At 40.8% G+C, this 21,705-nt stretch overlaps 1 protein-coding gene and 1 long non-coding RNA gene across 11 annotated transcripts in view; one reads left to right on the top strand and one right to left on the bottom strand.

Annotated features, from left to right (window-relative positions):
* The window catches only part of LOC100648655 (MAP7 domain-containing protein 2), a 67,497-nt gene that overhangs the window by 24,444 nt on the left and 21,348 nt on the right, over positions 1-21,705 (top strand). For 4 of the 10 annotated variants that reach the window (XM_048411301.1, XM_048411300.1, XM_048411298.1 and 1 more), the window contains 2 exons: positions 3,919-3,963; positions 4,153-4,180. In XM_048411301.1, coding sequence (XP_048267258.1) covers positions 3,922-3,963; positions 4,153-4,180 — 70 coding nt within the window. In that variant the 5' untranslated portion in view covers positions 3,919-3,921. Of the gene's footprint in view, positions 1-3,918; positions 3,964-4,152; positions 6,528-15,140; positions 21,155-21,705 lie in introns of those variants that run through there. The other 6 variants (XM_048411302.1, XM_048411297.1, XM_048411304.1 and 3 more) reach the window with 2 other exon arrangements.
* LOC125386179 overlaps positions 14,513-21,705 on the bottom strand; it is a 31,959-nt gene continuing 24,766 nt past the window's right edge. The window contains exon 2 of the long non-coding RNA XR_007226114.1: positions 14,513-15,147. This is a non-coding gene — a long non-coding RNA (uncharacterized LOC125386179). The remainder of the gene's footprint in view (positions 15,148-21,705) is intronic.

Raw genomic sequence — 21,705 nt, 5'->3', positions numbered from 1 at the left:
CCTTAGTAAATTTTTTTTTTATTTACCACCGTCCTTTAAATCGATAGTTAAAATCTTTTTTACGAAACGAGTGTTCGATACGACCCAAGTACGACGTAGTGATATTCGGTAACATGGAAATATAAAAATGAAAGAATTTTTTGCAATTTTTAGACGATTGTCGTCAGTAGTTCGGTAATTACAGTACAGTCACCGTTACATGCACGTATGTATCGCGACTGTTATACCACGTTTATCATTTTGATTTATACAGTTAGAAAAAGTTAGAGAAAGGGAACAAACGCTGACAAGCAGTGGTATAAACTATCGGCTCTGTACGCGTACGAAGCGTTGCGTCGTAACAGAAAATTTCTCGCCGAATAGAATTTTCTTTGTATTACGATAGAAAAGGAGCAACGTTCTATCTTCGACACAGGGAATTTGGGATAATCCGTAACACGGATAATCCACGCGCGATCAATCCTTCCACATACAAGGTTACGTTATTGGATTTAAAGGTCTCGATACACGGTACATACATATCGCAAAGCAAATATCGTCAAAAGCGTCTTACGGATTGTTAGGTACTTTAACCTGTTCGATTCGTTGATAAATATGTCTATTATGACGATCGATCTGGCCCGATCGGTACATTCCCCTACAAACTCTACAAACAAATCTTTATTTAGAATATGACAATTTTCCTTACGATCACTTTTCTTCCATTTACCGCGCGCAAACATACATAATATTTACATGTTTCCGTCCCTTTTTTTTTTTTTTTTTTTTATCGACCCGGCGAGCTTTCAATTTCGTCCATCTGTGTTTATGTGCGTTACCTTGTTTCCTTGTTACCTTCTTTTCGTTTCATCTTTTTGTTTTTCACCGGGGAATGCGGATCGCCCATTTGTTTCCCTTTGTATCTCTCTTTCCTGCGTTGACCGCCGCCGTTAAGGATCCTTGCTCTCTCTTCTTTTTATTTCTCGATATTTAAGCGGTTTTCGGCTGCTGTACATACTCCATTGAATTTATCATACCTTTTTGCGTACACGAGTAAGTATCTACATACATAATTGCACGGTGCGCCGTACGACTCCTCCTACTTCCTGTCTTTTGCCCAATTTCCAACTCCAAATTCACTGTACGGCCATGTATTTACGTACTACGCTTTCTCCGCCGTTCCTTCTTCGTTTCGATTCAACTTTTAATTCGACTACGCTACAAGCGAACCTATACGTGTACACGATATAGCGATAGTACTACTTTTCTATAGGTAGCGTCGACATTTATATTACGTACAATAGTATACAGAGAATACGAACAGTAACCGAATAAAAAGGTTACTTTGGCAGGATTTGACGATAGTGGCAAATTACGTGCAAAGGATATTCGACGAAGATGTATTTTTGTTGCGAAGAAATAAAAATTTCGAATACGCGCAAGTACGTGCATGTATCGAAGGAAAAAATTGTCGGACAAGTGGGACCGTGCGCTTCCTTATCGTAGATCGTATCGCACATCCTCGATTGACGACTGTGGAATGCCTCGGGGATTCTTCCGAGAATTTTCATTCCAAGCGAAATTATAATTCCAGGCACAGACGCGGCCTCGAGAGGTCGAAACTCGATGGACGAGTTGCCACTAACCGAAACCAGAATCACTGAATCTAGTATTTTCTAATTCGTGGTGTCCATAGTTATTTATCGATGACAGAAACGAAAGAAAATCTCGAAAGAAACTAATCTTACGAGAATCAATGGCGTAATGTATCATGTATCGAGAACCGTGTTTTACAAAAGGTATTTCGATAGTTTAGTCGATTTCCTCGATTTCGGGCAACGTGTTTAATTTGTCGTACCTTGGTCCGAAGGCAATCGCACGACCAAGCATTCGAGATCGAAACCCGATTGTCCGTGATCTCTATATGCGATCTCTAGGATCGATCATCAGAGGGCGATCATTCGACAGTGGCACGAAATCGCGCCAGAAACCGAGCGAAAAAGACCGAGAGAGTCTGGCATTATCGATGATTTCCGAATCACCACGAATAGTCGAAAATTTGAAATGCTAATTATCCAGTCCGGGACGACTCAACGTCGATTACCAGATTTTAAACGAACGTCTGCCGCGCTATTTAAGTTGGCGGCGGCCAAACGGTAGAGTTCGATCGAAATTATCGAGGCGATCGTTAAAATTTTTTGCCACGAAAAGGAAGGACTTGGATCGGTCCAGTTGGAAGTTGATGGGGAATATCCTGTCAAGAGCAACACGGGTTCAACCAATTCCACCGATTATCGAACATGTATCCGCTTTAGCGTTCCCGCATACCTATGCGTCCGAGCCTCTTTTCTTTTCATAGACTATGCAGAGTTCCAGCCAGATATCATAATTTTCATCGACATCGCGTATCGTATCGTATCGTACGATGTATCGTATAATATGTTTTACGTAAAAGTTAGTCGATTTAAGACGATGCCAGAGGCAAAGAACGCACCTGTTGTTCTACAAAGTCAGTTTTCTAAGTGTTACGCAATGTATATTTAACGTAACGTTTATCCCACCCTTCGATACTAATACTTCTCTCTAGATGGAAAAGTACGTCGCTGTAACGTCATTTCGCTTTAATTTAACTTTTAACGAACCTTTAAATCGTAGTTGGATCCGCCTCTTTAAGCCAACTTTCCGAAGAGATTGAAACTTTGAAATCTTAGAAATAATAATATTTCTTTACGAAGTAAGAAATAATTTTGCGGTGACATCGCGCTGATAAAATTGCAAATTCTATTCCTACATATTCCGTAATTGGAGGTTCCGCGTCATTGAAAATTGAGATTCGTTCTAAAATAGGTTATGCTTACTGGTTATACTCGTCGTTCGCTTCGAGATAATATTTATCTTTAATAGTAAGAATGTTGCGGTCGCACGGAGGACGAAGAAATTTCTTTCGATCGGTTCGTTCGATTCGACGCAGATGTAAAGGAGATGTTCGTGGATAGGAGATGTCGAGAGAGACGTATGTGTATACGTGTTACGTGGATATCCGTACGGCAGGAAGCGGCAGAAAACGGCAGTAAACGGCAGTAAACGGCAGTTCGAAGAGCCAAGTATCGAGTACCAGGACATAAGGATTAGGCTGTTTTCCTTGGACCCCATCGGGACAGGCGCGTATTTAGCAACAAACCCGTAGATTACAGCAGCAACCTAGACATATAATTAGACCGAGGTATCTCGTGAGAAAATGCCCGACCGCTTAATAGCTTCGGGTCACGGAACCTAAGGGAACTTGTACCGATTTCAGATCGGTAGTCTTGTTTATTCGTGAGAGAGTATTCGATGGTCGCGTCGCGTCGCGTCGCGTCGCATCCAAGTGATTCATGGACGCCGTGCTCGCTCATTCATGGAAAGTACGTATCGGCTCGACACTGTTGCCAACGTATATCGTAGTTTCAAACGAACAAGTATCGAGTCGGTTCATAGGCGGTAATTTTGGCACGGGTACATAGATCCGCTTTTTAAAAACGTTTTAACACGTTAACTGTAATACGCAAAGTATTTTTTACGTTGTACTACCTTTTTAAGGCGCGCTTTCTAGAAAAAAATAACTCGTTAATCACAGATATGTACTTGTACGCGTGATGTATGCCTTGCGGTATATCACGATCGATCGCTATTTTAAAATCTGAAACCAAAGGCAACAAATACGACGAAGAAACGAATAGGAAATTTAATAGCAATAACAAACGAACAACGATTAGCGGTTTATCGACTATAAATATATACATAAGAGAATTAAACGATTAAAAAGAATAGCGGGCCACACGTTCGGTATCTTTCGCGATCAGCCTCATCCGCTAATGGACTGCGTTACTTAACTCTGTTTTTTCAGAAAGGCTCGTATTATAGGCAAAATTATGTTAACGAGTTTGTTCGATATTTCAGACGATGCAGACCAAGAACGTAAACGAGACTGCGTACAAAAGCGACGTGAGTATTACGTGCGTTTACATGTTTCTAAAATGCGAATCTGTATACTCTGTAACATAGATTATTTTAAAATACGTAGAATTTAAGGAATATAAGTTCACTGACAGACATTTCCTATAGACATTTTCACGTATAAGCGTCCCTTTAAGTTTGACTTAAACTCTTGCGTGTTCTCTTTGTGTGTTACAGAAACGCCGGCTCGACTGCTCCACTGGAAGTAAGCAAGCTTTTATCTTGGAAACTAACCGGTCCTTTGTACAAAGATGACGAAAATATACTCTCGCTCTATAGGTTTCGATGTTAAAAAAAAAGAAAAAAAAAAAAAAAAAGAAAAAAGAAAAGAAAAGAAAAACTTTTCGCAAACATTCCTACAAACATAACTACGATGCATAAAATGAAATTTTTTGAAATTACCGCGCTCCTGTACGCGTTGTTAAGAACGTTAAAATTAGTTTATTTCGTTCCTTCAACTTGTAGTAATAGACTTTTCGTTATTTAGATTACGTTTGCTCTTTATTCGATTAATTGCGATGGTTTTCGGAACAAACGAAAGCGGTTAAAGTTTGATGGAAAGGAAGGCAGAGATAAAAAGGATCGTTAGTGTTTCGGAATTAGCGTGGTCCGATGGACGTTTGAATTCGAATCGGGTTATACCGAATCGTTCACGGCTAGCCGAGTGTTGGAGCCGGACTGGGCAATGCGAGTACGTTCGTGATGATCCCGGTATGTTAACGCGATAGTTACTCGTTTACTAGTCGTTACTAGTCGTTACTATTGGCGCGATGATCTTTAGTCGATCGGAAAGATGATAAACGGATGGATCGATAAAGCAGAGATCCAAGCGCTGCGAGTCACCTGGTAAAGATCGTCGAACCCTGCAGAGGCGCCTCGACCTTCGTTGCGGGTCTGAAAGGATTAAGAATCCTCTTGTTCGCCGTAAACCTTGGCCGTAGGTTGCTGGTGGGGCGAGTCAGGCGCGGACAAGAGAGAGGAGACGATCGTTCCCGGTACCCACCTGGCGTCTCACCCGAGGCTTCACGCCAAGTACTACGTCGCTGCTCGAACGAGCTGCCTCCTATGGGATAGCACGCGTCAGACAAAGTTGTGAAAACCGTCGACCACGAGGTTTTTTTCCGATTAAGAATCGGCGCAGCGCGCTAAACGCGATCGAGATCCGTCGAAACGATCGAATCGCGTGCAACGGTCAAGTCGAAAGGCGGCGGCGGCCAAGTTTGCCAGGTGAAGCAAAACAGGTGAACTAAACGTGAAAAACGCTGGTTAACTCGCCGTGGGATCACGCGCACCCGTCAACGAAACGATCGATTTCTCGGAAATCGATCATCGTGTTCGGTAGCTTGGTCTTCGATCTTAAGCCGATTCGTATTGTATCGAGGCAGCGCGAACGTTGGATAGGTTAAATAAAATTCATCTTCGTGCGAATATTTCACGGGCGTGGAGAACGTGCGATTTGAAAAGGTGCCTCAGAGTACACGCGCGTTCGTGTTCGGATACGCAGAACAAGTGAAAGGTAACGTTCAGTCTACTATGTACCTTTGAAAAGAGCATCGGTTTTCTCTTTTTCTTCTATCTTTTTCCTTCTTATATCGTTGTTGCAACGTACCGCTGAATTCTCAGCAGTTTAACCATGTTCGAAACGGTTTTTAAGCGACGCGACGTTCACCGAGGTACGATTGCAATTAATAACGTTCGAACAAATTTCCAACGAATTTTCCAACGTTGCGATCGAAGGATTTAAAAGAGTAGAAGCAGAGCGTTTCTTTGCACGAAACGTGCAAACGGAAACGAATTGATACGCGAAAGGACAGAGGAGCTGTCAATGGAAACATCGTGCAGGATGCTCATGGCGAAATAACTTATTGGAAATTGTATTAGAACATTACCGACTAACCACATAGATGATACCGAATGCCGTCCGACGTGGAACAAGGAGGAAACGGAAACTATATCGAATAAACCATGAATCTTTGGATTAAAGAGACTCGCATCGTCAATGTGGAATTACTATTAAGCAAAAACGTAACTGGCAACGTTCGACGAAGCTGGACGTTGCATCGATTTCTAGTAAAGAAAAAGAAAGAAACGAGACGCTTGCGAAATCCGAATGAAACAAGCGTCGTATAGACGTAGAAAGAAATTGGACTACGCGGGAAGGAGAAAGCGAGATAAGCCGGCGAAAAGAATATCGTAAACGTTCGCGCGTGAAAGATCGTAAGCAATACACGTTTACTTGGTTAGGACGAGAGGCTGAAATCGGACGTAGAGAAGATGGAAAGAAGCGCGTTCGACCGGAATGCGCGAACCTGAGTGGGGCGCGGAGGGTATCGTGTAAATAAAACGTACGTTGTATATACTGGCGCTTGTTAGGGCGCTGAGACGCTGCGTGCGCGTGTTTCCAGTTTCAAGGGAATTTTCCCCTTTGCAATCTTGATTTTTGCGTGTGAAGTGCGGCCACAGTGGCACCAGGAGGGGGACACGTGCTAGCTGCTTGAAAATATCTTCTGCTACGCGATTGTTGCGCGACCATCGTGGGATACCTCTGAGAGGTAAAATACCTTTCTTGAAAATAGTTGACATTAACGCAGTGTCTCGTGTTTGCCGCGATCAATACGCATATCTATTCGCTAGATTTCGGTCGAATTAATTCCGATGGGTATATAGGGCCAGACTGTGTCTCTACTACCCGCAAATGCAAATCGATATTCTCGTAACTAATAGTCGGTACGCGAATCGATAGATGCTCCACGTTCTCTATAAAACGTTTTTTTCAAACGAGGCAAGTTTAACCGATTAACGCGCGTCGTTTCTTTGTAACGCGATATCGTACAATACTTTGCCTACGAAGCGACATTAAAATTTCACGCGATAATTTTCCAATTATTTTCTAATAATTTTCTAATAATCTCCGATAGGCTGTAACTAACGCGATATTTCGAAGCTTTACGACTCGGTTAATTATACGAATCGCGTCTTTATTATAGCGTAAAACCTGTTTTAATCATAATGCTCTAACTACGATCATGTAAAACAAAACGGCTACGGCAAGCTGCTTCTAACATTATCCAATTAACATCGACGGTAATTTCCAGCTAATCGTTTAACAAATACCTGTGTACAAATTACTTTCCAATTATCCGGTGTTCCAATTACCTTCGCGATAATGGATAAAACACATTTTTAATACTGTCGTCGCAAAGTTCATCTTCAAACTTTACCTTCAAATTTTGGTTTTTTAATTACTAAACTTTAGCTTTACTTGCTTTGGGTTGGGTGTTTAGTCTGAATCACGAATCGAGCCTTTCCTTTACCGATTAAATATAAGGAATATCAAACTATAAAAAGAAAAAAAAATTGCCATTTTAGTCCTTTACCATCGATTTATAAAGTGACCGAATATTTTGGAGTCATGAAGCTGAAGAGTCACGAATTCAAGTCAAAAGCTTTGTATTTTTTGACGTCTGTACACCGTACTTCGGAATACTGTTAAACATCTGATATAAAGAGAAAGGCTAAAGTAATAAAAGCTAAATTTAATTGACGTTTTAGCGAAACTGTAGAAAGGCTTCGGTATACCTTCGGCCCAATTTCAATATATGTAGGATATTTGCGAAAAACTAGCGGTACAATGGCTTAGACCAAATCTTTTGTTCATATTTTTAGTATATATAAACGAGAGATTCCTCCTTATCCTTTCGATGAAAGAAGAATTAAAATGTAGATGTAAATGAAGTAACAGTTGTATATGTAAGAGCAGAGTTGACTAAACGTTCGTTAAAAGAGAGAAAATTATCTTTGTACGCCGACCAATTGCATGAAAAATAAAATCTGTTCTTGTTTGGCTACTGTTCGTAATTTCGATGCAATGGCCAAACAGGGTCTATAAATGTATTATTGAACCGAAGCAACATTGTCTGAACGTTTCGAGCAAGTTGTAAATACGATATCGCGGACGTGCTCGGTGAATGTACTCGCGTACACACTCGCGTACACACTCGCGTACACACTCGCGTACACACTCGCGTACATACTCGCGTACATACTCGCGTAACTACTTACGTAGAATATTTTTTACAAAGAGAAATTTGCGGTTTCTGTTGGCCTGCCGACGTATAATATTTATCAGATTTTTCGTTTCTTATCAGTAAATAGTAAACATAAAGAATTATATAAAGAAGCAAATATTTTCTTTCAAAAGCACGCGTATATACGTATAACTACTGTTTCTAAGCGTCTGACGGTCGTAATCGAAACATTCAAATAAATTCCGTTTAGTACTTGAATCGTGTATAAAACTTTGCCCTCTAACTTGTTAGCGATTGTTATTATTAATAGTTGGAAAGTAATATCGCGTGATAATTGAAAAACAGATGGACCAGCTTTTCAGCTATAAAGTATTTTCACGCGGTTACGTATTTTGCGACTACTCTGTTATTTATTTGTTTTTAGAGTGTCATAGCCGATAATTTTCTCTTACGATATTATGGATTACCGGTTCGTGAGAAAGCAGACGATCGAATCACAGGATGGAAATAAAATCTTAAACAGCCATCTTTGCCAGCGTTGAACATGAAACTGTATACAATTGTAGATAGCCCAGTTCGATGAATAGCCGTAGTAACCTAGAAACTACGTCGAATCGGAACACCGGGAATTGTTCGACATGTCGGTAGAAGTTCTCTGAACGTAAGTAACGCATAGTTGTCGACTACTTTAATTACGAGTCGAATAATTCGTAATTTTTGATAGCGTCTATCGACGAAAAATCTCCTACTTCCTGTTGAGATAAAACGTCCTTTTCCATTTTCATTCGTATCGTCACAAACCCTTGACTGACGTCTCTGTCAAGAGCGACCAATCGTAATCTAAACGTTAATATATCACTAACGTGGAGACGGTATACGCATAGAAAAGCAACAAAAGTAATTTAGTAATTTAACGCTCGAATTGCGGTTGAATTTTCAATGGTATCGTAACAAAGGCTGTTTAAAAAGATTCCACTGTAGGCGAATTTCACTGTACGTAATTATGCGATGTTTCAACGGTAACAGTATTACTCGTGGCTGTGCGCTTCGCCCGGTCTCCTAATTAATTACGGCCCTCGTAGCTAATGCAGGTAACGACGTATCCTCTGTTGCTCGAAAATAACTAAACGGCAGACCATTGCCGATTGGGTGGAAATTCAGCAGTTGGAACACTGGCCAACGCTATCACCGAACTATAACCAAGACGTATAAAACGAATATTATATATCTGTACTTTTACACAATTGCCAACGTCTAGCGTTTTGATTCACGCGTCGAGTCTAAAATCATATCCTGTAGTTTGATCGATTTCACACGGCTTTTATTAATCGTTCGTCCAACTCGTTATGTAATTACAATTAATAGCTTATTTTTCCTTTGGTTCGACCGTCTTCACGCGTAAATGCGTAACACGTAATGAAATTGGCATACTTAGCTTTACTACAGCCTAGTTAAGAAAGTATGGAATCGTGGGAAACTGGCAAAGGCAATGTAAAACTTTTACTCAGCGTTCGTCATCCATTACTTTATCGCCGTATACGTTACGATTTAAAAGATTATGCGATCGTCGAAGCGGACTACTGTTACAGTTTCTTTCGTTTATAGGCTCGTTGAAACTAAGCTATACGTATAAGGTATACGTATTCGAACGAAGTTGACGAGCGATCATCGACGGTCATCCAGCACGAAGGGAACGACCGTCGGATGACGTAGAGGTATACGATTTACCTTTTTCCTGGCAAATCTAGCGGGACACCGAGCGCGCTGGTTCAACATTCGACGAGTGTATAGGTGGATTTATTTTATCCCGGTAGGCCGATAGATAGTCAAAGGCGCTGTACAGTTAGCCACGAACGCACGATACGTATGGGAAGACGATGGCGAAACAGCAGATGTTCGTACCGTTGAAAATACACGTGCACGTTTCGAGTCCTCGATTCTCGAGGGAGAAAATGGTTGGAACTGACGCGACAGATTCCTCGGGGCGATCTCTCGGGCAGAGGAGGTCGGGATACTCGTTGGACGGAACAAACTATCGAGCGAGATGCGGAGATAGGACGAGGAAACTCGATCGTTTATTATAGCGCAGAAATAGTGATTTTCGCGATTAGAAGGGAAAAATGGATCCACACGGTGCGGCGATGTAGGATCGTCAATGAGAAAACGAGCATAGCAAGGGCTGGAGAAACGAGAGCTTGTAAAACTGGTACAGAGGCGTTTTGCTTTTTGTCCGATGCTAATATTAAGTCGGTCGGCTAGCTTGACTCTTTCTTCGGCCGCTTGTTCGCATTTGCGCTCGTAGCGTGATATATTTCCTGGATCCGTGTTGTTTCGCGCAATTTCCATTCGATTCCGCTCCATTCGTCCCTTTATCCTAGGAGTAGGTGTTCCTATCCTTTTCGATAGATTCGTGCTTTTTTTCAGCTGGGATAAAATTCAAGTACCGTTCCTGCTAATCGTTCTAGGCGATGTAGCCGGTGTAGCCTAAAGTATCGTATAAAGCGACCAGTCCCTATGCAAAAATAAGTCAAAACTAGAAAAGTAAAAAAGTAGAAAAAAAGAAAGAGAAGACGAAGAAACATAGAAATATATATGAAATATTCGCAATTGTAGAGTAAGCAAGGTCCACCAACGCGACACCGTACAAACTAACTCGACCGTTTCAGTAGCGAAGTAATAAGCGCTATTGGATCGTTATTTATTCAAACTAATGTTTATCACACGCACTAAGCGTTAACGTGTTTCTTCTAAAAAAGACTTTCTCGCAACCAGTTTCTCAATGTATCTTTATGAATATATTTTTACGTAAATTTCCATATGGACTTGCAGAGATGGAATCGATTCTTGATTTCTTTCTATTTCTTGCTTTTTCTACAAAGGTCATTAAACTGATCTTAATGCAAATTCAACTTAAATTAACTTTTATCATTTAAATAGTTGCTTTAGAAGGATCTTTTTTAATAACTTGACAAATTTTCGATATTATGGAAAAAAGCGCGTTCAACGATAGAAAAAGACACTACCTTTGCTTGATAAACGGTGAAACAAACCGAGTTGCGCGTTCGCATAATATATAGATAAATTAAATTGAACATTAACATTAACATTAAGCGGACATTGAACGCTTTCGATTTCAGTTTGAACTTTCAACCCGTTCGATTTATGCGAAGCGCGAGAAATAAACGCGAAGAGAGTTATGAAATCTATGATCGTACATCGGAGGGATGGTAAAAAGAGTATGGAAAAGCGAGCATCGCAATGATTTTCCGATTCGCGGTAGGAATTGTGACACGTGGAAGAGGGACGCGATAGAATCGAACGAAATAAAAATTAGACTGGCAATTTCATAGCGTGAGCTCTCTTTCTCTTGCTCCGCACCGCTTTCTCCTTCGCTCTTGCTCGTAATTTTATGCCGCGACGAGAATTTTCATTCTCACGGTGGTAGAGCGCTGGCAGGGAGAGAGAACGAGGGACGCGGTCTCGATAGAGTAGAATGAAAACCCTCGGTAAAACTAGTTGCCTGGCAAAAACTAGACGCTATTCAAAGGCCGTTTGTAGGAAGGTGGACGGCGCGGTGCGGCGCGGCGATGCGTCGCGTCGAGAGCCGGCGCGCGGCGGTCTTCACGATGCAGCGCGGCACGGCGCGGCACGGCACGGCGCGCCGAGGAAACAGAAGCAACACGAGAAGGAAGTGCGAGGAAGCGCCTCCTGCGAAAGGGACGGTCTATAAAAGAAGAATGAACCGAGACGAACGGGAGACGAGATGATTTCGTTAGCGGGATGCATCGCTGCTTGAGTGAATTTTTACTACGGCCCTGCTTCTCCTTCGAATATTATCGCGGTTCGCCTACTTGAAAAATATTATTTTATAACGTTTAACACGATGCTGCGATGTCTACCACGCCGTGGATATGATATTAATGTTTGGCGAACGAGGTGGTTCAAGGATCAAGTCAAGAGTCTTTCTCTTCGTCATTCTTTGCCGAGAAATTCTTACCAGGCCAAGTCCTTCCTGCATTTTAAACACAGAGTTGTACGAAATAAGAGGAAAACATCGTATTAACATAGGCTTTAAGGAAGGATTCTCGCGTAATAACAACATAAACAAGATTTTTATGAGTTTTTCTCTCGACTAACTACCGGTTATACGCTACTAGACCTCTTTGGGATGTAAATAGATAGGTACACTCGAAGTACAAATATCATGTTTTTATTTTATCGTTCGTTTATCGTTTATCGTACGTTGTACGAGTGTTGCTCTCGTATTTCACCGTGTAACCATTGTCGAGAAATTTTCTTCGAGCTAGACGGTTAGACGGTTAGACGGTTCACGCTGGGATTGAACTCATTTTTGAAAGAGAAACACGAAGGAACGGAAAATTCTAGCGTTTAGGGAAAAAGTTATATAACGGTATAACGAAGTAAGAATAGTTTATACTGGTTAAAAAAGATATTATATACGAATAATCAAGTAACAATGTCAGGTTCGATCACTGGATAAATTTGTAACAAAGTACAGCGAAGCGAGCTTTGTTCAAGATTGATCGATTAATCAGTTAGTTTTCCAATTTTGTGCTGGTCAGTTTAAAAAATTTAACAAACAATAAGAAAAATTGAAACAAGGAAATTGACGACTGTATTTAAAAATGCCGAGTCCTGTATAACCAGTAATCACTCTAAAGAAGAATCATTTGCTGTTATGATCGTTACACGAGAGTCTCCGCCTAAATCAATGCTGTATCAAAAAGTTGTATAAAAAATACGTAATATATATATATATATACATATACATATATATATTTGCAAAAAAAAAAAAAAAAAAAATTGCAAATAAAACACGGTATAGTTAGGAATACAAAAAGTACGCGAAGCAAAATGAATTTTTGTGTTTTTCGATGGTTTAGATATTTTTGTTTGTTAACGAGTAACAACAGCGCTAGTGGAAGAAGAAGTTAAATGGAAATCAAACTTGCGCGGAATAACGTTCGTTCGAGAATTGCGACTCGAGGTCGCTGATGGTCGGATATTCTTTTTGATGCGACCAAAATGCATATTAGGTTGTACTTGATATAAGGTGTCAGAGAACCACTTCTGGCTCTCGAGTATAATTTCAAATATCGCTACTTGCATGAGAACGATCGATCGACCTCGAATATAATTATGTAGTTAAAATGCCAAAAGTATGACTTGCAAGTATAATGCAAGGGGATAATAACAGACACCTTGAGTTTTGTTACTTTCAATAACTTGTACCACTTTGCAATCGTAAACTATAGCTACTATGCGAACAATTTACATCGCATAATTGAATTTGTTTAATAATAGGTATTTTTTCAAATCGAGGTAAAAAGATGTTTATCACGGGACGAAAATGTTCTACTCGTATGAACGTTGTACGATAAAGCGACGATGAACGTAGTAAGTCCAACGTGGCTATGTTTTATTGGAAAATTTACAGCTTTGCCGGACAATAATTCCCGGTACGCGCGTCTCCTCGTAGATGTTGTAACGAATTGCGCGAAATTTACAAAACGTAGAAGGTAAAAATATGAAAGTGCGAAGTGAACGGGAATTTCATACGTGGTTGCCGAAGCTCGTTTGGTAATATGTATATATGAACGTGGAAAAGCAATAATGCTTTACGTACTGATGTGCAAAGATACGTGCAACGTGTGTTTGCTAATGACACTAGAATTTCATGATACTTAACCACATTGTCGCTAATTTAACACTTGCAGATTCCTAGGATTCGATTAGCACAGTTGGCATATGAAAAATACTAGGGATATACTGAATATTTCGATGACAGAACGACTGAAATACTAAACTCCTTTTACATTATACCAATTTAAAGTTACTAACTTTTATTCTATGATCATTAACTAAGTAGTCATTAACTACTCTAAGTAATCCTTTTACGTAAACCTCTAAACGCGATATAATATGAGCGAAACTAACGCGAAACAAATTGGCCAATTTCTCGCTTCTTATTGACGCAGATACCAACTTTTAGAACATTAGTTAACAGGAATGATCGAAATATTTCACGATATACGTATTCTACGCAAGACGATAAAATTTCACCAAAAGAATTCTTACATTTCCACTTTACGTGTTTTTCTTGCTATTTCGAAGACGGGCATAAGATCCGCTTCGTTGCCAGTTGCAACTAACTTGCACGTAAAAGGTTTACCAACCATTCTGTAGAAATATTAAGAATTCGTATTTAACGTCTTATTGTTAGGCAATTAACAACCTCGTGCAATATCACGTTCCGTCAGTTTTCTCGATAAATTCGATAAATTTCCGTCGACGAATATCTTCTTACGTTAGAAAGATTCGGCTGGACGTGTCTTCTTGCGGGTCACCGTCGGAAAAATTCGCTTTTAACCTAACGTTATACGTTGCTGGTTCCGAAGGCCGTGTCCTTTTCTTCGTACACGTATATGCGAACACACGATATTAAAAATAGTTAGGATTAAATTAAAATCAAGCGTACAACTTGCTGGTTTAAATTCAATTGCGTTGTTTATATATTTTTATTTAATTTAATTGTATATACATACGTGTGTATATTACTGGTACAAATCGAACGTAACATACAATATTAAGAATATCTTATTTCTGCAAGTTCATCGAAATCTGCAAAAGGTACACTAAATATGGAGTTTGGTAAAACGAATCGAAATATCAAAGTTCCGTAATAACGCATCGAACGAATTAAAATAGCGAATGTTGAATGTTTAAAAAGTCAGCGAATGGAAATGCAGGTTTTAAACATGTACATGGATCTATGTTTACTCTTTCTCTCTTTTTTACTCTTTTCGTCCGTCTTTTTTTTTCATCCATTTTCTCGTTGTTGTACGCTCGAAGAAGATTCGTTTCGTGGTTACTTCGGCTCACCTGTAACGCTCGCGAGTACGGGGAAGCACGCATGGTTGAGCTCCTTAAGCGGTCTCCTCGTGCTCGGCTCTAGTCTTTGGTTGTTTTCGACCCACCTTCCCGAGTCTTCCTAGACTTCTCTTCCTCGACGTATTTTCTCACGGGCACCTCGCGTAGTACGTAAATGTATGTATGTACTACTTACGTACGTCATCCACTGTCAACGACGCTCTTTTTTCTCGACCATCTAATTTTCTTCCACCTACGACAGGAACAACGTATCGTCAAATTTGGTGGGCCTTCAAACCTTTTCACCTGGTTCTTTCGCGATACGGATCGTTGCTTGACACGTTCCAGTGGTTTGTTTTATTTACGGAGGCCGATTTAAGCTATATAACCGGATTTTGATGATTCAGGCATTATTTATAGACAACGAATCGATATAGAATTCGGCATAGCGAAGAATCTAAAAGACGGTAAATCGATACGGTTGTTATAATTTAAAACATGCCCGATTATATGGGAAACAGGTATCACGCATAGAAAAGATTTCCTTCTTTGATTCCTTATTTTATAATATGTGAACAGTAGTTGTTGGACTGTGCGCACATACGTAGCTAAATATAAATGCGATAAATAAATAGATATAAGTAAGGTATAGAAAGATAGGCTCGCAACGAGTACGGTACATACATACTTGCATTTCGTTCGATCATGCCATTTGCATTTTATCGAACATAAACTATTTTTGCATCGTACGCAAGTATCAAAGAAATAGCTGTAAAACTGTTCCATCGTTGCGTAATGGTTATCTTTACGTTTTTTCACTCGATCGTAAGTCTGTTCCTACTGACATTCGAACAATGTACTTGAACCAGTTTTCTAAGTAAGTCGATCAAACAGTTACACATATAAACAAGTATGTCGAATCTTTTAAGAATATCTAACGCGCGATATCACGTTTTATTATTTATCACGGATTTTTCATGTTTAATCTTGTATCGTGCGTGCCCGAAATTTGAAGATTCCCCGGGAATGTAGTTTTTGAATAACGAGCATCTATAACTATAATAACCAATATATATAAAGATATGATCTAATTACGAACGATTTGACTCAACTGAAATGAACTTTAAACGAAATAGCACGATTATCTGTCTGTGTCGGATTGTGCGTATATATTTTTAAATGATCTTGAATCAAAGAATCGTAACTATACGAATGTATATGTATATATGTAACGTTATTTGAATATAACATGTATAATATATAATGTCGTTTGAGAGAAAGGATATCGAATCGAATGTGTCTATCGAGAGCGAGTTAAAGAACGATTGTTTCTCGAGCACGCCTCATAGAAAGATTCTTCTTAGGCGGTGGACGTCGCAGACGCGGAGGAACGCGGCATTGGAAACCGATGAGGGTCTCGATAACGTCGCGTTACGCTCAACGTTAGGGTGGATTCACACTACGCGCACCGTCATGAAAGGTCAAGCGTTTTCGAGAAATATATTTTTTACGTGACAATCGTCACGGCTAATCGACGATTCTCTTTGCGTCCATGTAGGTGCTTGCTACAGTGACAAAGACAACATGACAATGTAGCTACGTGTAATGTGAGACGACCTTTATTCGCTCCTAGAGAAGCGTTAAATGGCATTTCGATGCGATGCGATGTGTTGATTCTTTCCCACGTGAAATGGATGTGTCGCGACTCTGTGTGAGAATAGGCAGACGCGATAATGGAAAAAATCAGGGACAAAAAGAATTGTCAAAATGAAACGAAATGTTTTTATTATAAAAATTGCAGGAATCAGGATCGGATATGCCAACATTCAGGATGAGAAGTCTCGAAGGCGTATCAAATCATATCGAAGAGTATCTGCCGTTTGAACGAGAGAAAGAATTATTCGCAGACGAAATAATTAATAGAAACGTACATGTTCGAATTAGCAGCGAGAGAAAATTCCGCAAACATACGACGAATATGCCTTATACACGCGTATTCGATAGAACGAAGTGAAAACAATTTCAAATTTGGAAAATGAAATCGATCGGTAGGTGAATATGTTGGATAATACGTAAGAATATACGCGATGGTCGATACGAGTATCGACGGATACACGCGTTAATGCCATGCCGTATTCTATAGAGGTAGCGAGTAACGACACGTGTCGAGACCGTTCAAACTCTCAAGAACCGTCAGGCTACCGATAGTCACGAGTTTAGATTTGGCGGCAAATTCGATATCTTCTTAAATCAACGATCGATGATCCCGGCGTCACGATGGCGTGTAGGGTGACAAGGACATTACACAAGGAACGGGTCACAAAGTGGCGGAGGTGATGAACCTCCCAGAGGTAAGAGGATCGACGATGAGTCGAGCGACTCAGCGTATTACCTTGGAATCTCGAAAGAACGATGTTATCCAGAGAAAGTTTGTAACGTGTGTGCATATGTGTATCATAATTTATCGTTATCGGTAGCAAAGTAGTTTATCGAATGTTTCGTCGCTCGATGACCAAAACAGGAAATATCGACGCGAGTAATCGACGCAAGAGAGGTTTAGAAGAAAACTATTAGTTTTATGGTGTTCTTCTTAGTAATAGTAAATACTTGCAGATCCAGTTTCAACAGAGGTTGAATTACAAAAAGAAAGGAAAATGATACAACCAGTTTTAGTAGGCGATACCCACCTTGCTGAATAATCGATCTTTAACGAATAACATGTATCTTGATAAGTATCGGCATGAGAAATACGTTCTATATACGTAAATGTTCGATATATAGAAAATAGAAAGAATACGATATCGTTAAAATAACGACACGATAGTTTCTTAAGAGATAAAGTCCCATTTTAGCTTATTAGTCTTATCATTTGCAGGACCTGTTGTGTTGTCAATCGTTATAGGTGGATTTGGCGTGAAAAAAACATTCGTACATCCTCGAAACGAAATAACGTTTTTACGAATTAGATCAAACTCGAGTTTTTTTTACAGCTCGGATAAAAAAGAGTAGTAAAGATCGTTTGCGATTCAGTCGAGTGGAATCTTGCCGAAAAACCGTTTACACGTCATCCGATAGATGGCAGATTAATTTTCCCAACTCGTTAAAAAGTCTCAAATAGTTTGATCCAATTTGAAAGAAGTTATTCCGTTTTAAATGGTGTACGAACGGTGCACAGACTATACGTATATTTGTTTATTGGATGCGCGTATGAATGAATATCTTTAGAAGCACGTTGAAACGAGGCACGTTTATGGAATCTCGGATTTATGGAACGGAGCGTTTCGCGCGCCTAAATCGCCGAAAAGAGGATGCCTACTACGGGTGGAAACCGTGGTTACACGACGTGCGCGCAATTATATACGATTCCACATATCGGCGATGTTTCTGGCGAGGAGACCACACAGTCGGTTGGTACACGCATCGCGGAGAACAAGTTTAAACCGAGTGGTGGAAAAAAGAAGGAAAAACGAAGACAAGAGAACAGGCTACTCCATATGTAACCATATGTAGATACGTACTACTGTCCGTCGTGGCTAGCTCCGCCAATTTCAATGGATATTCAGCTTCGAAAGAACCGATGCATAATTGAGACGATTTCAAACTAAGAGGTGTAAGTCTGCGATCAAACGGATTAATCTTTTATACCTTTGATCGTTGGCCCTTCCGTATATCTTGGAATTATTTCGAAAAATATTATGTCGCAGGTAACCTGTACACTGTCGCTCTAAAAAGTACAGAAATTTAATCTCTAACGAGCCGATCTAAGGAATCGTTAGAAATACGCGAGGTTGCTATTTGATCGAATTCATGGGTCGTTCAGCGCGTAGATAACATGCTAATAAGACATAAACTATGTTAATAGGAACGCAGAATAGTGCAAAGGAACGTGAAAAACAAGCTAGTAGTCGAAACAGATACAGACTCGATCCGTGATATTGCGATCGCGTTCCTACGATAGATGATCGTTTCTTGCCAGTTATTCACATTGCCGTTGACAAGTTGAATTATCTTTCGTTTATCGCTTTCTTTCGCGACGTTCTCACTTTTTCTTGTTCACGTTTTCGAACACTTTCCACGGTGTTGGTGTACGCGGCTGTGCCGATGGATCAAAGGTTTCGCAGCTTTTATATACCGGGTGTCAGATGTAATCCGCTCTTAATAAGTCGTATTTTGCAAAATTATGAATATGGCGTCGTTTTATAGCGTATAAATAAATTTTGCGATTGGAGCTTTAGAAATTCCGTAAAAGCGTCGAATGGAAAGAGAATAATTTATCGTAGGGCGCGGGAAATTGTAGGGTGGCGTTTTTCCTACGTTAAGGTATCGAATGATCGCAGGGTGGAAGAACGAGAAAGAATGAGCGAAGGATAAGAATTATACGAAGAGAGCGTCGTCGACAATCCGATATGTAAAGCGAAGGAAAGTGTAGGAACGGAGGAGTGTCGCGACAATCGGCATCGACTATCGGAGATCGGAGAGATCGAGCAGCCAGTGGCAGTACCAACGAGCAGCTTGATATTCGTCGGACGCACGCCACGGAGTCCGTCTGCGTATGGACGCGGAATAAATTATCCGAACGTCTGTCCTTCTTCTCTCCTTTTCACCATCGTACCCTTCTCTCTCCTTCCCTCTTTCTCTATATTTCTCTATCTTTCTCTATCTTTCTCTATCCTTCTCTATCCTTCTCTATCCTTCTCTATCTTCCTCCGTCTTTCTCTATGATCGTTCGTACCTTTTTCTCTAACGACCGTCTCTTTCCCCTATAGATCGTTCTCCCACCGGTGTCTATAACGATTTCTCATTCGTAGCGGTGGGACGATACCGGAAGTGAAGTCAGAACGGCGGAACCAGACGTTCACTCAATGGAAAGTTTGAGTCGTTTCAGTGCGTCTAAGAAGGGCCGAGCGTAGATCGGAGTTCCGCTCGCGTGGAAAATCCGTTTCTTTCGCCGGGCACGCAGCATTCCCGCTCGCGACTCGCGCGTGCACGGTGCACGGTGCACCGCGCACAAATTCGAACGACTGTAAAAAATACGTTCGCTCGACGTTACGATCGCATCCTTCCTCTCGTCGTGTATCGATCGACGAGCAAATCCCCTTTCAGCCACATCGGTGTCGGACGCGACGGTGATACCGGGGTGAAAGATGCGGCCTGGCGTTTCTTTCGATTTCGTAGAAACGCGCGACGAATCGGTCGGCATCGATGCCACTACTTCGAAGAAACGCGAAAGAGGAGAAGATCGAGCCGACGAATATCGGTGATGAACGTTCTTGGTATCCTCGCGAAGAACGAACCAGCGAAACGATGTTCGGCTTCGAAGAAGATGCAAGTCGTAGCACGTTGAAAGACACGTCGGAGTTGGAAGATGGTGATTTTTTAAGAGAAAGCGGAAAAACGATGCGTACTGTGTATAGACGTGTGTTTCGAAATGGAAGGCGATGATAATTATAGTCGAACGAAGCACCGGGTGGCGTCGGCTGCCGGAATTTTAAACGAAACGCGAGATCTTGATAATTCGTGTACCTGAACGGTATATAATTCGACGCGAACGTTTATTCGCGTCGTAAACGTTTTACGTAGAAAAGTGGCAAGTTTTCTTTCGAAGAGTGGAGATTCCAGCGAAATATCGCGAAATAAAACTATATGTACCGTTGTTACGACTCTAGCTACGTGGTAGTTGGTCGAGCTACGGTGAAACATTTTCGACAGCGAAGGAAACTGACGCGACGTTGCTCGTGTGCGTTTTTCCTCATCGTGGAACGTACGATTCGACGAGAGTGTAATTACGATGGAAACTTGGATGGCTTGCGACACGCGTCTTTCGCGAACACGATACTCGTTGGTTTAGTTAATTCGAACGACGATAAAATCGGGCTTCTATTACGAGAACGAAGGAATTAACGAGCTACGGATAAAGTCCCGTTTCACAGGCCAGTTTCATGGTTGGCCGTTGATTTTCAGCATTTTCAGCGTTTCCAGCGAAACGAGATACGACGAGCACACTTTCACTCGCGTGTTACGCGTGTTTCTCGATTAAAACGCTACGAACGCATCGTTCGACTTGGAATTTGCCAGCTAGTGATGACAGGTTGTTCCTTCGGTGTAGAAGGTATTCGCGAGGTGTTTGTAAAAGGTGTAGGAGAGGCTGTTGGTGCGTTCGCGACAGCATACCTCAGAAATGGTCAGCCAACACGCGATGGCCACTACGGTTCGCAGAGTTAAGCAGGAGAATCGTCTGAGGCGGCAAAACCAAAATCAAGGTATAGAAACCACGGTCAAATCACACGTCTCTAGCGTCCCTCGAATCGCAGTCGGAATTCTCGATCTGCGCGACGTGTACCTAAACGAGCTGGATAGAACCTATCTGCCACGTTATACGTTAACTTGATGAACTTGAACGTACGCCTATAACACCTACCCTAGTAAAAGACGAAAAGTTTTGGAAATGGTAGAACGGTCTTTTTCAGTTCTTCCTAATTCTATCTTCCATGAGTTTTCTTTATATATCAAATATATTAAATTCTGATATATTAAACGTGTTATATTCTGTATGCTTGTATGTCGTGCATGTAATTTATACTGCGATTAATCAAGTGCGAAAAGGTAAATAGGATATCGTTTCAAGTCGAAGAAATTGATCCGAGCATCATTTATATGTTACTGGCGCAGCGTGGTAACGCGATATATTAAACGACAATTTGAAAAATAACGCGAACATTTCACGAAAATATATATAAAGATAAACATACCTACATACGTGAATTTCGATGCAGCGAAGCGCGGCACACACAAGAAGTCGAAATGAACAAAT

This window comes from Bombus terrestris, chromosome 13 (genome assembly GCF_910591885.1).
Source record: "Bombus terrestris chromosome 13, iyBomTerr1.2, whole genome shotgun sequence".
Lineage (NCBI taxonomy): Eukaryota > Metazoa > Arthropoda > Insecta > Hymenoptera > Apidae > Bombus > Bombus terrestris.
The sequence above is the reverse complement of the archived record's forward strand: the minus strand, read 5'-3'. Positions and strand labels throughout refer to the sequence as shown.